Below are 15751 nucleotides of genomic sequence, written 5' to 3'. Positions count from 1 at the left end.
GATAAATAAAAGAAATGAGCATCTATTGAATCTTCCCTTGAAGCATGCTGCCTTTCCCATGCCCTTTCACTAGCTTCTGTCTGAACACTAAAGACTGCCAAATATTCTGAAAGAGGTACTCTGGCTGCTCTGCAGCTAGATGTGGGTATGAAAAGCAGGTCAAAACCCCCCCAACAGGATGCAGCAAGTCAGCATCATTGGACCATAACTGTTAGATTGTTTGCACATGCTGTAATGATTGACACTTGTTAAGCAAAAGGAAAAAAATAACATACAAGATGAAAAGAGGTTATGAAGAACAAGACACGTGATTATAATTTATTTGCTTAAAAGAGGCATTTAGAAAGCTGAGGCAATAAAAGTAGGAAACTGTTTTAGTATAAACAATGCAAACTGAGAAAGGCAAGTCAGCACACGGCTCTGAAATATGGACTTTTTTTTTTTACAACTTTGACAGATTAAAAACAGAGATGACAGCCATAAAAAAGAAAGAGCACCTTATAGCATCCTTACTACAATAAGGATTAGCCAATCACCATCTCCTGAGAAGAAAGGACATGTATTTGAAAAAAAAAAAAAATCACGTCTAGGAATCTCTAAGGTGAAGCCCCAAGTGTTTTAATCCTGAGACAGTATTTCAGGCAGGGGCACAAAACTCTGTAGTAGGCATCACAAGTACCCATGCTTTTGAATCTAGACAGACACAAGCTGTGGACGCCTTGGGTACTCCACTGACTTCCAAGTAAATACGGAAAGAAATGACGCAGGCATTCATTAAAACTGGACTGTTTCCCTCTCACTCCCACTTATGTTACCTTGTTTTCCTTGAATCCAACGCTGGCAAGCACACAGCCCTACAGCAAGTCACACATGACTGAAATCCATTTTTTCCCCAGACACACTAATAGGTTGATGTTTCTTGGATCCTTGGGATCTGTGTCTACTGAGTTATGACCAAGGGGTGCTTAGGTGCCACTCCAACCAGCTGCTGGACTGTGGAGGTGTCAGGCGAGTCTGGGCACCTATCTGCTGAGACTCAGGGGCACCTAAAATCACACAGCATATACCTGAAGGTACCTAAGAAGCCTTCAGATAAAATGCAGGCATTATAGTGACACATCTCAGTGTTCAGTTTTGGATGTAAACATTTTCCAGAGACAGTCTGGCATAACTAGTTAGTATCTAGTTTGGCACATCTATCAAGTCTCCCCCTCCCTCGGTAAGGTACGGCAAGGCAGAACTCTTCAGTGATTTCACGGAAGAAGCCAAGAGCTGGTGGGAGAGCAGCAGAAACCTGTCCCAGGACTGACACTGAAGCGGATCTCGCTCACCCCGACACCTGGCAGCCGCCGCACTCGCATCCGCTGCGCCTGCCAGGTCACCACTGGAAAATCCTGGCCACGGCCGCCAGCTCCCGCGGCCCACGCTCTTCCCTGCAGGAATGCCAGGCACACGCTCTCAGGGTGGCCGGTGACAGCGGCTCATTTATGGCTAAAAACAGCCGGCACGACTGGTGCGATGGAGTCGGTTTCATTTTCAGTGCGCGAGGCAGGGCAGCGAGGGCTCACGCTGCGGGAAACACGCCGCGCTCTGCCAAAAGCCGCCGCTGCTCGCGGTGACGCTCGCAAGGATGCCCAAAGCTGAGCCACCGCGTGAACCAGCCGGGGATCAGAGGGGAGCCGCTCACGGCAGCGATGCCGCACCGCAAACCGCGCCGGGTCCCCGCGGCCGCAGCCCCGCTCCCCGCAGCCACCCCCGCCGCCGGCCCTCACCCTTGGCGTCCTGCACCATGCCGATGGTGCCGCCCGTGTTGATGACCAGCACCCGCGCCTCGGCCTTGGCGGAGGGGGCCGGGGGGCAGCCGGGGCGCTCCTGGGGCCGGGGCCCGGCCAGGGCTCTGAGCAGGGAGCGCGGCTGTCCCGCCGCCACCTCCATCCCGCGCCGCCCGATCCGCTACCTCCCGGCCGCCCGCACGGCGGGAGCTGAAGGGGCGGGAGGGCGGCGGCGGGGCCGCCCCTTCCCGCTGCCCCGGGGGCGGGGAGAGCCGCCGTGCCCTCCCGCCCGAGCGCGGGCAGCGGCCGCGGGGGGCGGCGGCCGTGAGGGGAGCCCGGCACCGCCCCCTGCACTTTGCGCGGCGGGCGGACCGCAGAGCCCTTCATGCTTGAAGGAGAAGCCGAGAGCGGCGCGTTCCGGCCTCCCTCCCTCGGGGAGGAGAGAGGGCACACAGGGCGCAGGGTCAGCCCGGCGAGAGCACCTGCCTCATCCCCCTGTTCCGTCGTGGGGAAGAAGCGGGAGCTGCCCCTCTTACCCGGCTTCAGAGGCGGCTCCTGCCCATCCGCGTCTCCCAACACAGCGTGGCACCCCCGCCCCTCCATTCCAGCCTTCTCATCTGCACCCTCAGCTCCCATCCCGATGGATTCTTTTGAGGGTCGGGTAGGAGATCAGCTGTGAGGAGGATGAAGTTGTTTTCAAGGAAATCTGGTGAATCTTTAGGTCTGTTGTCGTAAGATTTGTTATTATTGGCTAACTGTAAAGAAAAATCAGCAAAGCAACTAGCTAAAACCCAATGAGCCAGTTAGTGGGGACAGTAACTGCTGAGAAGCAGCTGCTGCACAAATACCTTGAGGCTAAACATGTCACTGAAGTGCCTGAGTTACTCGGTACGTCAAAGGAAGAACATACTTCCTGTAGTGGTGGAGTTGTTTTGGCTCCTGGTCATGTGAACGTAATTTGTACCCTGCACTGCACCTTCTAAATGAAATGTAACTCATTTTCAAGGTAAAAAATTGGGATTGTGGGATAGTCCAAGCAATTTCTTTTACTTCGAGTTTCTGTGACTCCAACAGAAATAAATTTTATGTTCTCTCCCCAAATTGTCAATCTCTCTTAGTCTGAGTGGCCAAAAACGTGGCACAGAATTCCAGATATGGTCCCACAAGTGCCGAGCAGAGGGCAGTAACCATTCTCCTGTTGTCTGCTGGCTGTAATTGTTCTGCTAGTGCAGCCCAGTCTCCACTTTCATTGCTGCAAGGACCCTTTGCTGCCTCATATATGACTTGTCCAGAAGACCCCCAAACCCCTTCTGTACAGCTGCTGCTGTGCATTTTTTTAATCTATACTGTAGGCTATTGAACAAAACTCAGCAGTGTCTGAAGGCAGAAACAAACCGTGTAGCAACTCCAGCTGCTGGACTACACTGTGTGTATTGACACATCCACAACAAAATTTTCTCACTAAACAAACGAACATTGTGGATTTGTTGCAGGAAAACACTTCTTTCGAAAGAATGAAAAAGTTGCATCTAATTCCTGTTATGTATCAAAGAAACACATTCTACTTAATTCATTTCTAGCACAGATCTCAAAGCATCTTCTTCATTGTACTCTTTTCCCCTCACTATTCAGAGTAAAAAGTAATCAAGATCACATGAAAATAATGTGATGAAGAGTTTTAAACTCTACAGAAGGTCATTTTAGGTTCTGAAGGACTCCTTCCAGAAAGAACAAAACTGAAGTTCCATTTGAATAGGATTACTAGATTTGGTCAGAAATTCAAGACCTTCATTCATAGAATAATCAGCTTTTGAAAACATTTCTAGAGAAAAGAAAAAGTTATTTTCCTTTTTCTTTAACATAACACACTGATGATTTCTTTTGTTTTTTTTTCACTAAAAATATTTTTCATTTTAAAAAATCAAAACTGTAAGCTATTAACTTCATACACCTTTTAATTACTTTGTATGTTGGAATACAGAATTCTGAATGGCATCCTTGGATTAGAGAAGCGATCCCAAGTATATTACACAATGATGTCCAGAAATTATTCATTGCACATACAGAAGGGTGAAGGACAAAAGACCAAGTGGTACCACTGCCAGAGAAACCAGTAACAGAATTCATAGGAATAACACCTGAATAAGAGATATTCACAATAGAAAAAGAAACACGATGGAGACAGAGAGCTGCAACACGTGCATTTCCCTGGAATGATGCAACAGGCAGCAGATTACCTGAGGGCAGAGAACTCAAGCTTAGAATTTATTTCCAGGGAGGAACTGATTGCAGCATTTCTAATAGCTCAACAACAGACCCAGGCTGTGCATCTCAGAACGTAAGCTTGAAAGCAACAAAAGTACCTCTGAAGATGTAACTGATAAAGCAACATCCAAATAAGTTATTTCCTCGCATCCATACTTGGTTTCCATTCAAGAATGATGGTCTTGGATGACTTAATGGACATGAGTTCTGGACTTGCTGCAATTTTAAAGCAGGGAGTTTGGAACCAGAATAGCAAAGTGGCATTTAGCAGAGGAAGGTGGTGGTATTTAATGTTCTGCAACTCACAGCATCCCATGAGAAGGAACATTGATGGCATTTGTTGGAAAGAGTTTCTGCCCTCACAGCCAGTTTGTTCAGGTTTCCAACAGCTGGATACCAGCCCTACAATCTGTCAACATGACCTTTCTGATGTATTTAACTGGTGTTCATGAAGGCAATGGACTCTCCATATCTGCTGAATGAGCTCAGGCCTCCTTTAAGAAATTCAGTGTCATTTTCTAGACCAGTGAAAACAGCAGCAAGAAAGGAAAGGAGCAAGCCAGAAAAAAACACATTCCCTTTTATCCTCTGCCTGCTGCAGGTAGAATAATTCTGCTTTAAGCAAGATAAATCAGGCACATACATCAATCAAGATGGGAGGGAGTATCATCTATCTGGAGGGGATTTGGGAGCTGGAATGGTTTTGGTTGTGCCATGAGTAGATGGTGGCAGAATATAATGTTTGAATACAGAGGAATGTTGAAGACAGAGAAAATTATTAAAAACAAAGAAAGTATCACTTGGTTCCTGAGCTGGTGCTTGAAAGGTGAAGGGCAGAGGAAGGTCAGGATTGGGCAGAGACTGACCATGTAGCAAAGCTTCAAGGCTCTGCTTAGGGCCTTCATCGTTAAGGGCCACCCATAAAGCATTCTGGATGAGGCTGAAAGAGGAGCTGGGGAACAGAAATGAAACTGCTGAGGGTCTCAGGAGAGGGAGGCTATTCCAAGGCAGGCAGTGCCTGAGTGTCCAGACTCCTTCCAAGCTTCAGCCTCTGTCTTCTTTTCAAAGTGCCAGTGACCTACACCCTGCGTCTGTGAAATGCGCCAGCTGATACCCCCAGAGTGCACAGAGGTTACAAAAGATGAGGGGAATGTCACCCCTGGTTCCCTAACTGATTTTTGGTAGTGCTGCAGAGCACTCGTTCTGTTCTTCCAGGAGAATCTCAGTGTCAGGATGAGCAGCAAAAGGGAAAAGGATATAACACAGTTGGGAATGTCACAATTCCTTCCCCAAAAAGTGTGTGTGTAGGGATTAGGGTGCTTTGAATGAGCCCAGCTGAGTCCTGCTGAGCCTGTGGCCACTTGCACCGTGGCAGCCGTGCTCTCTGCAGGGAGTGCAAGTGGGGAAATCAGGGTGAGAGTGCATGTCAGTGTGAAGTGATCCATTTCCAGAGCAAACAGGACTGTCCTTTGGCTGGGTGGAATTTACAGAGGTACAGGTGAGTGCATATGGATCCTGCTTTGACCTTTCCTAGCAGTGTTGTGTTCCTGTTGGCATCTATTCCAAAAGCTTGCCTGCAGATTTTACAAGAGCTTTTGTTTACAGTGCAAAGAGAGAACTGAATTACCAGGAAAAGAAAGGCCAGAGATGGAATTTGAGTAATGAAGGGATGGTGATTTGATGGGTCACAGTGAGTGCAGTCCCAACAGCCTCTGCCTTGCTTGACCTGTGGTCAGGTGTCCCAGGCTTATTTACAGTGACCACCTCCTGCTGCTGAACACTGCCATGCCCAGAGTAAGAACTGTGTGAGATAAGGGGCTGTTAAAGAGTCACACAAATGATGGCCTAAGTCCACAGAATTGTCTTGGAGAAACTACAGCAAAGCTGCAGCTTGATAACCAGAAGTGAGACCCTCTTCTCTAAAACCAAGATTTGTGGAGTTGGTTTGATCTTGAGAAAGGAAAACTGTTGTGTGTGACCAGTTTTGTGATCTCTCACAGCTAACTGCTGTCTCAAAATCAAGTCCAACACCTAGTTTTCCTTGCAATCATTCTGGAAGCTCTGATGAACCTTTATTTATGTTGTTTCATAACAGCTGAGCTGACTGCCTAGCTAGATCATCCATCAAAAATAATGAAGGTCTTAAGAATCCTCCATATATTTTTGAGGATCACCATCTCTCATCTCAAGAACTGTCCCTTCCAACAAGGAAGAGATCAAGCAGAGGTAGAAGCAGGCCTGCATGGATGAACAAGTAACTCCAGGTAAGAATTAAGCATGAAATTTGTTCAAGAAGTGGAAGAAGGGACAGGTACCCCATGAGGAGTTTAGAGATACTGTCAGAATATGCAGGTATGCTGTTACGAAAGGCAAGGCCCACCTGAAATTGAATTTACAGAGGGATATGAAGGTTCAACAAGAAAGGTTTCTAAGGTAACTAAGCAGCCAAAGGGTGACTAGGGAAAAGGTGGGCCCAAGGTAGGACACTTGGTGACAAAAGACATGGGAAAGCTGACAATGCCACCTTTGTCTTAGACTTCACTGGTTGTATTTGCCTTTAGGAATCCCAGGCACTTGAGGCCATCATAAGATGCAGGGCAAGGAAGACTTCCTGTCACTGGAGAAGGATCAGGTTAGGGAATATTTAAATAAACCAGATCCTGATAAGTCCCTGGAACCTGATGGGTTGCACTCTCAAGAGCTGAGGGAACTGGTTGATGGAATTCAAGGACACTTGATAACCTTTGAAAGGTCATGGCAATGAAGAGGAAGGCTCTTGAGGAGAGGAAGAAAGCAAACGTCACTTCCAATTTCAAGAATGGGAAGAAGAGGAGATGGAAAACGAGAGGCTGGTCAGCCTCACCTCAGTCCCACCTCAGGAAGTGGTGGAGCAAATACATCTGGAAGCTATTTGCACACATATGAAGGTCAAACAGGCAGTCAGTAGTCACCACAGATTTATCACACTTGATCAACCTGACAGCCTTCTCTGACTACACAACTGGCTCAGTGGTGAGAAAAGAGCAGTGTTAATAGTGTTAATCAAGATATTAGGTCTTTGGACTGGAAAAATACCCAAGCAACATTCTACTTTATATACTCAACTAAATTACTTCATTTGTAATTTCTTCTTTTTTTGGTAGTTACATATCAATTAATATACCTCAGAGGAAAGATTAATCTTTTTACAGAATTCAGTTATCTAGAAGACAGACATCTAGTCACAAAGAAATTAGTTTAGTAATTAGTGGTTAATAATAATATAGTAACAACCAGAGTTTCCTGAGAGGCAAGGTGCACATCCAGCATTCACAATTGTTCACCATGAGCTAAAAAAAGTACTTAGGTTTTTGTTTCATTTTAGGAGTTTTTTTAGTTCTTCTGGTTTGATCTGCTGACAGAGAATACCCAGGTCAGAGTTCATGCTGTGCCATAAGTTCTCAGCCTGCAGCCCCCTAAGTCATGGATTACAGTGACAAGAGACACAAAGATGGGAAGCAGATGCTGTTAAACTTTTACACTGGGCTGCACAAGTTTAACTCCTCTTTCTTTGAGGAGTGGATGGGACCAAAACTTTTCCGTACAGCCAAGGGCCCACTGAGATGGCAATGGCATGGAGGTATTTCTGTGTTAAAAGGTGGTGAATCCACTGAAATCATATTTCTGACACAGGTGTCAGGTCTCATAGAAACACTCAGTTGCTAAAACACCAGTGCAAATGCTGAGACAAATCCTAACAAGACATTAAGTGGTAGCAGAATTAGGAGATGGACCACTGTGCAAGAGAGGCCAGCCACCCCTGCTTTTCTTCAGGCTTCAGATTGTTAATCCTTGCCATTTTTTAGTCCTGCCAGAAAACTGAGGGTTGGGCTCTGTGCAGCCCTGATGACCATTCTGGGAACAGGGAAATCTCAAAGCTGGCTGTGTTTGCTGGGGAGGCACTGGGAAGGCCTTGTGACCATTTGAACAAAAAATTATCCCATCTCAGCCTTGGAATCATAGCTCTAGAAAAACCACCCATGACACAAAACATGCCACTGAGATGACACAACACGTGCCACTGAGATGACACAAATCATGCCACTCCAGGCAGGGCAAGCCAAGAGCAGCAGTGAAGTGACTCAGCAAGGAGAAATTTCTGCAGTTACCTCTCCATCACCTCTGGGGTGTGAGCTGGCAACAGATCCTGGTCCTGCACGGGAGCACAGTCTGGCACCAGGCTATAGGCACTGGCAAGGGCAGGCTGAGAACGGCCTTAGGCAAAGAAAGAGAAGTGATCTGGCATCAAGAGGGAATGTACCACTGGAAGCAGGCAGTATACATGAGCACTGAAGTGCAGCATGAGCCTCAGGCCACACAGAGACTGAAGGCAAGACAAACTTGGAATGGTTTTTAAGGCTTTGGGAAATGAAATAAAACTTAAAAAAACCCCATCCTGACATACAAGTAGAAAACAGCAACAAGTGCCAGGAGTTTGAGTTAATAAAGCACGTGCTGTGATCAGCCTCATGGAGGACACGAGATTGCTGTGACCCACACACACACCAGCTTATCAGCAGGAAGTGAGGGTGGAGGACAGAAATCTGCAGACTGATGAGGTCAAAACAGCCCACCTGCAGTACTTCTGGCCCAAGAGGAAAGTCTGGATGTGTGAAATTTGTAACAGATTTTGAACAGCAGGTCAGAAATATCTTTCTCAACGAGTTTCCCTAGCAGTCTGATGGCCAAGCTGCACTAGCAAACCTGCATTGAAGTGGTTTGGAGAAGACACTGCTCTCCCCAGGAGTGAGTTTCCATCCACTGAGGCCTACATCACTGGTCCAATTCTGCTGACCCCACCTGGATGATTTTTGGGATTTTCTTTTATTCAACACCACTCCAAAAAAAAAAAAAAAAAAAAAAAAAAAAAAAAAAAAAAAGCTGTAGCCTCTGGCCTGTTTCCTTGGTTCTGCAGCCTGCTTAGCTCATGCTTCACTCATCAACACCTGGCTGCTGTGCCCTTGGGCACAGTGATCTCACCTTGCTGATGTTCTTCCTCCCTGCTCTGAGGAAATCACACTCAAGGAACAGGCTGGGAGGCAGTGTTCCTTTTCTTCTATTCATAGCTGTCTTAATCACACCTTTTATTTTTCCCTATGTGGTGTTCATTATGCTGGTTCATGAATTTCTTAGCTCATCAATTCAGAATTCTGTTCAAACTCAGTCAAAATACCAATCTAAACCGCTCAATGTGCTGGCTGAGCTTAAGTTAGAATAAGAATTATTAGAACAATATGACAGTCATCACATCAAGCTGCTGAGAACTGGGAGTAGGCAGGGAGCCAGAAAGTTGCTTTGCTGCCCTAAGATCTCCTCGCTTGTTTAGCAAGTAATTTTTCAAGGTTTGTATGTCAGAAATTCTCTGAAACAAAAGGGGTGCATTGTCAAATGTGGCTTCTTTGCTATATCCAAGGGACTAAGAGCCTTTCTATGAAGTACAATAAAAGAATTGCTAATTTCAAGTTCTCTCCTACCTGGCATCAATTTTTCCTGACACTAAATGACAGAAAACCACATGGCACCCACCTCTGTAGTGTATTCCTAGACAACTTTCCCTCAGCCTCTAACATTCTTTGAATATCTGTGAGAAAACCAAACAAGTCAAAGGTCATTTTTCTGTAAATGCCTGCTAGTGCCAAAAGCCTCTCCAGCCCAAAGGTTCCTTTTTATTCCAATCCCAAAAATTACTAATCCAGAAAAAGTTAAAATATATAACATACCTTTTTAACCTCTAGTACTAAATAAAAAAGAACAAAAGAACTGAATACCATGTCCAATACCTCATATACTTGGCTATTCTGGCTAAGTCTTCTATCACATCTCATCACATGCATCAAATAGTAATGCATATGATGGGACTGCACAGGTAATCCTTCTTGTGTTTACAGAGACTGTAAAGAAAAATTTCTATAATAAAAATATTTTATTGTAAACTATGTATATTTACCTGGTTTTTGGAGTGGTCCTAAATCATTATCTCCCTATGTTTCAAAAAAAAAAATTGTGGTAACTTTTTCATTTACTTCAGACAAAAACTAGTTCAGATTATATTAAAACTAGTTATTGGAATTATTCTGATGTGGGAAAGCTTTTATCAAAATGGAGCCAAGTTTTCAAGTTGACTGTAGGTCAATACTTGCATGAGATAAATACAGGAGCTGTATGAACCTGCCCAAAAGCTAAATTAAATGTAACTGGATTTATAGCTGTCAAGCAATCACATGAGACTATATTGTTATTGCAGAGAACCTGAGGAACTGTCTCAGTTCAAATAAATTGAAAAAGAGTAAATTAAAACTGGCTGCAGTAAAATTAAGACAAAAATTTGCATTTTAATATGAAAATAAAGATAATAACATCAGGGAATCTTTTCTCACACATAGGCACAGAGAAAATATACAAGAAAAAAGTCCTCTTCTTCTTGATGCTTTACAACACTGTTACCGTACACCCATCTCCATCTAGATGGGTTGTTCTGCTGTTGTTCCTGCCCTTCAGCTCAAAGCATCCATTTGAAATGTGAAATGTTCCTTCCAGAAGCACTCGCATACCCTTTGGAAGCTCCAAAGATACCAGGGACTGTGCTTCCCTTCCTCATCCTGCAGCACTGACATCCTATGGAGCATCACTACAAATGTATTAGCTTCAGAAACTATTCTCATTTTAGGAACTGCCAGCAGCAGCAATCACTTTATGTTTTTTCCAGTGGATTTCCTACCTCCTTCTCCTTTATAAATAAAATTCAAGCAATATCTATTCCTCAGAGAACATGTAAAATACTCAAATGTAAAGTATGCCTGTTCAAATCCCATCTTACCTGGCAGTTGGGTAGGAGGAGGGTAGGAGGAGGGTGTTTGCACAACTGCTGTCAAGACCAAGTGAAAGCAGTTCAATACAGAGCTAGCATCTTCAGCTAGAGAGGAACTCCCTGCAGCTATGTGCTGTGATCTCTTGAAATATGTGCTGTGGAATATACTGTTCAATCAAGAATTTTAATAAAATCTTACCTACTTTCCTGTCTTCTAAATGTGGCTTTCCTGTCCTTTAGACAAAGAAAACCCCAGATACATATGTATCCTCTGTGCTGGTCCTGATTATTCACTCTAGATTTTTGCTTTTAAGAGACCAAAAAGAGAAGAGTGAGCTTTGTAAATGTTGAAATACTGCCAACAGTGCTCTACCTTTCCTTCTTCAAGCACACAGAGAAAGGTATCCCTGGGTGTTGTATCTGTGTTTAGGAAGAAAACAATAAGAGAGAAGTGAAATACTTTAAACTCCGTGGTTCTCCACGTGGCACAAAGAACAAACACAGGAGGGGCAAAGAAAACCATCACACTGGTGTGTTTGTGGAGCACCTGGGGCTCATCCCTCTGACTGGCCCCAGAGAGAAGACAAGTTTCATAAGCATGACATGAAAAAGTCATGAACTCATCTCACCATGAGTGAAGATGATTTGACTGCAGTTTTTCAGAGCAAAAAGCAGCCCTTGCACTTTTTGGAGCACAGGAGGAAATGAATGCCAGCATTTCAACCACACGCTTCACCTCCCTCCTTCCTCTGAACCAAGTAGCAACCCTACTTCTCTCTTTCCCCAGGTGCCTCCCTGTGAGGGAGGGAATTGCTGGGGTGAAGGAGTGAAGGCCATGACCCCTCAGGACAGCTCCTGGTGCGTGCAGCTCGTTCCTGGCCAGCTCACCTCAACCCACTACCCTCTCACCAGTCTGATGGCAAAACCAGCAGTGACATCAGTACTCCTCACTGACCACCCAAGCTCAGCCCTCTGGCCCCTTGCCCTGGGATCAAGGAACATCCACAAACTCATCCAGTGCCAAGAAACATCTGCCAGGATTTCCCCATCACTCACAGCCATGTTAAGGGGGTGACTCCCCTCCCTTAAAGGGGGGATCTCTACGAAGGTCCTGTCCTTGTCCTGCAGCTCTCTCAGCAGAGGGAACAGCCACCTCTGTTTCCCCAAGGGATTTAAGTCATAGATCTGGGAGATTAGAGACTCTCCTGGAGCTTGAGTGAAAGCTAAATATAGGAGCATCAGACAGGGATGACAAATAGACCTACCCACGTAGCTCAGTGACTAAGAAAAGAGCAACTTATCTTCCTACAGATTCACCAGATCAACTCAGAGCTTGCCTCTTCCCTCAACACTCCTTTGGCAGATGAATGTGTATCTCAGACATAGCATCTTTGCCTCAGGTTTAATTTACTTACCTCTTTGGAGTTTCATCTGCTTTTCTCAAGGTTCTTCTATAGAAACAAACTCCAAATCAAACTATACACTGATGGTGGGTTTTTATTTTTCCGTTCAGTTCTATCCCTTTCTATGAAGTAGACAAACCCTTGCTCTGTGTAACGCTGGTCCTTGAAAAGCATGCTAACAACTTGGCAAGGCCAGTGTAACTCCTGCAAAGTCTATGCCATAATTTTTCCTAATTCATGTGGCTGTTTTTCTAACACTTCCATGTAGAAGTGTTGAATTTGGCATTGAATTTAACCTGTTGGGACTTCAATCATTGTGGGCTATCAAGTCACCATGCCTTCATTACTCAAATTCCATCTCTGGCCTTTTTTTTCCTGGTAATTCAGTTTCCTCTTTGCACTGTAAAATCCACGGTGCAAGTTTTCAATGTAGTTCAACAACAGCTCAACACTGCTAGGAAAGGTCAAATTTTCTACAGGATCCATATGCACTCACTTATATCACTGTAAATTCCACCCAGCCAAAGGACAGTCCTGTTTTCTCTGGAAATGGATCACTTCACACTGACATGCACTCTCACCCTGATTTCCCCACTTGCACTCCCTGCAGAGAGCACAGCTGCCACGGTGCAAGTGGCCAAGGCTCAGCAGGACTCAGCTGGGCTCATTCAAAGCACCCTAATCCCTACACACACACTTTTTGGGGAAGGAATTGTGACATTCCCAACTGTGTTATATCCTCTTCCCTTTTGCTGCTCATCCTGACACTGAGATTCTCCTGGAAGAACGGAGCAAGTGCTCTGCAGCACTACCAGAAATCAGTTAAGGAATAACAGGTGACTTCTCTGTTAAAGGATTCATTGACAATATTTTCCACCTATATACCTCTCATAAGGGAATACTTTGGCAAGGATAAAAACAGACATTCTTTCAGTTTATTTTCTGATGTTCTGGAATTCAGTAAGATAGGGAGTTCAAGTTCCTCAATTTCAACAGTTATTAAAGGATCTGCCGTCCCTGGAGTTCCAGTTAATTTTTCTATTTGTTTAAATATTTTATTTCCACCAGAGCCCACAGCAGTGAATTCCAAAATTAATTACATGGAATGGCAAAAAAAAAAAAAAATCTCCTTTTGATTAAAAACTGCTATCAGGTATCATTGCAGCTGCAGGGGAATTATGAATAATAGTCAATGTCCATTTACATTGTTTCAGATTCTAGAAGCACCTGTACTTACAGCTTGCCACTTTATTGGAGAAATTTAAGAGCATTAATCTGATCATTTATAGATTTAAGTATTTCCACTTTAAGCTCAATGAAGAAATACAGTAAATTATGGTAACTGAAGTCTCATTCTGCTCAATGTTGGCAAGCATCTGGAGATAAAGCAAATCTTGACATAGTCATGGCCTTTTTTCTTATGGAAGTAGCCCCCAAAAGCCACAAAGCTGATGGGATCAGGTTCACAGCCACAAAGACCCTGCTACTTTACAATACTTCTTTCTCTAGTGTGACATATTATTACCCTTTGAGAGGAAATCCTGAAGCTACTTACACCTTAAACTTGTTCAAGTGACTTTGCAATGCTGATGAAGCCTAAACCAAACAACAGAATGCAACAGCTTATTTTTAAATCTTAATACTGTATATATCCATCTGCAAATAAACAACATCACCCAGCAAGGCTGGCTTGAAGGCTGCTGAGTTTCCTTCGGGGCTGTTCTGTCCTGTATCACAGCAGCTCCCACCTGGTGGCAGCACAGTCACACACACAGGCCCACACATGGGAAAAAGAGAGTTTAAAAATTTAAAAAAAAAAAAAATTGCCTGTCACCTATGTGGAATGAATTCTTTTATTTTTCTCATGCTTTTGTGTGTTGCCAAGTTTCCTTTTCCTATGGAAACTCCCATCATTAATACACAAAAGCAAGATTTGAAATCCTGCCTGATCCACTTGCCCCTGAAGGTGTTTAACAGGAATACCTTATTGGTGTGTAACATTTGGCTGAGAAACTCTTGTCTAAGCTACTTGAAATGCAATTTTTCTGTTGGATCTCTCTCACTAACTATTCTAATTCCCAAGGATCACTAAAATGGGTCTAAGAAAGTAATGCTCTAATAAACCACTGCAATTGCCTGTTAGACAGTCATCCCTCTATTTAATTATAGCTTAAAGTAATTTCTTATTCTAAGCATCCCCTTATTTTCCAAAAATCTGCCACTTCTTCATGGTGACCACTGATTCTTTGTCCTTAAGATGATGACTGGATATTACATGACCTTCAAATCACAGAGTGAACAGTGAAAATAAATATCCTTCCACATAGTGTTTCTGTATTGATGTATTTCATGAATGCAATCACATACCTTTAATAACTAAATTTAACTTTTATTAAGCATGACTGCACAAAGGAAGAGACAAAAACATTTTATTTATTTTAATTTTATTTTGAAACTACTGACCTCACTTTTAGGGCTAAAGATGTCCCAGGTAAAACTAAGTTGAAAGGATGAAACAAAGTGCCATGAATCAGTAACTGAAAAGCATTCTTGTGCCATAAAGGAAAATAAATCATATTATGTTTTTCTGAACCAAAAAAAAAAGAAAAAAAGCAAAAAAATTGTATCCAGTATATGAAGATACAGTTTGGATCAGAGCGTAATTTAGAACATCAGTTTCTTCTGAATTCTATTTCTTGGTTAAGGAAAACCCCAGACCCCTTTGTTGCATATTTTTTTTTAAGAACTAATAAAAGGAAAATAGGAAAATGCAACTTTTAATTACAGACAAATAAAGTCACGCCCCTTAATTTATGGGTTTTTAGACAGAAAATGAACAACTAAGCCTAGATTTGCTTCATCTTTCATGTATCTTGTGATAAACCTGTTCGGAAGTATTATTAAAATGAAAATTGCATCCTGATTTACATCAGTTTCTTTTATGACTGAACTTGTCTGCTCTAGGCTAGCAAACCTCAGCTTTTTTTAGAAACACAGGAACATTTTCCAAACTGTATTTCAGCACACTTGTACTCATATTAAAGAACAGTCTTGCAAAACATGCATACAATACAGAACTAATTTTTAGACTAGTAATCCCTCATCCTCTGAAAGACTTCTAGAAAAACTTAATCATTCAACAAAACAAGCTTGTGGAGCTGATAAACAAAATTTCCTTTTTCATGCTGCTTTTCAGGCTCGTCAGTAATACACTGAGAATCCACCTAGCCAAAAGAAGTAAGATGAAAATCAGAATGCATTCTTAATGTTTTCCTATATAACACAGCTAAGAAAAAGTCTTGAAGAGTTCTGAGTTTTAGATCATGCAGGAATTTCAGTTCCATGCCACACACTGCAACAAGAGCCAGGGCTCCAAAATGCTTTATCTCATGGTTTGCCATGATTTTAGAACACTATTCTACAATGAATTCAAAAGCATTACAGGCAGTATTTGATGATCTAAG

The 15751-nt window shown here is 43.4% G+C and overlaps 2 protein-coding genes across 11 annotated transcripts in view; both read right to left on the bottom strand.

Moving 5' to 3' along the window:
* ASPG (asparaginase) overlaps positions 1–2555 on the bottom strand; it is a 44972-nt gene extending 42417 nt beyond the window's left edge. Inside the window, exon 1 of one of the 3 annotated variants that reach the window (XR_014956081.1) lies at positions 1773–2002. Coding sequence is in view for 2 of the 3 variants with exons in the window: in XM_021528914.3 (XP_021384589.1) it covers positions 1773–1935 (163 nt within the window). In the remaining variant the exon portion in view is untranslated. Of the gene's footprint in view, positions 1–1772; positions 2003–2308 lie in introns of those variants that run through there. The other 2 variants (XM_085582319.1, XM_021528914.3) reach the window with 2 other exon arrangements.
* A 234-nt stretch (positions 2556–2789) lies between these two features.
* Positions 2790–15751, bottom strand: part of TDRD9 (tudor domain containing 9) — an 81054-nt gene continuing 68092 nt past the window's right edge. For all 8 annotated transcript variants that reach the window (XR_014956079.1, XR_014956080.1, XM_085582312.1 and 5 more), the window contains one exon: positions 2790–15511. Coding sequence is in view for 4 of the 8 variants with exons in the window: in XM_077783763.2 (XP_077639889.2) it covers positions 15416–15511 (96 nt within the window). In the remaining 4 variants the exon portion in view is untranslated. The remainder of the gene's footprint in view (positions 15512–15751) is intronic.

Source organism: Lonchura striata, chromosome 5 (assembly GCF_050655825.1).
Source record: "Lonchura striata isolate lonStrDom1 chromosome 5, ASM5065582v1, whole genome shotgun sequence".
Lineage (NCBI taxonomy): Eukaryota > Metazoa > Chordata > Aves > Passeriformes > Estrildidae > Lonchura > Lonchura striata.
The sequence above is the reverse complement of the archived record's forward strand: the minus strand, read 5'-3'. Positions and strand labels throughout refer to the sequence as shown.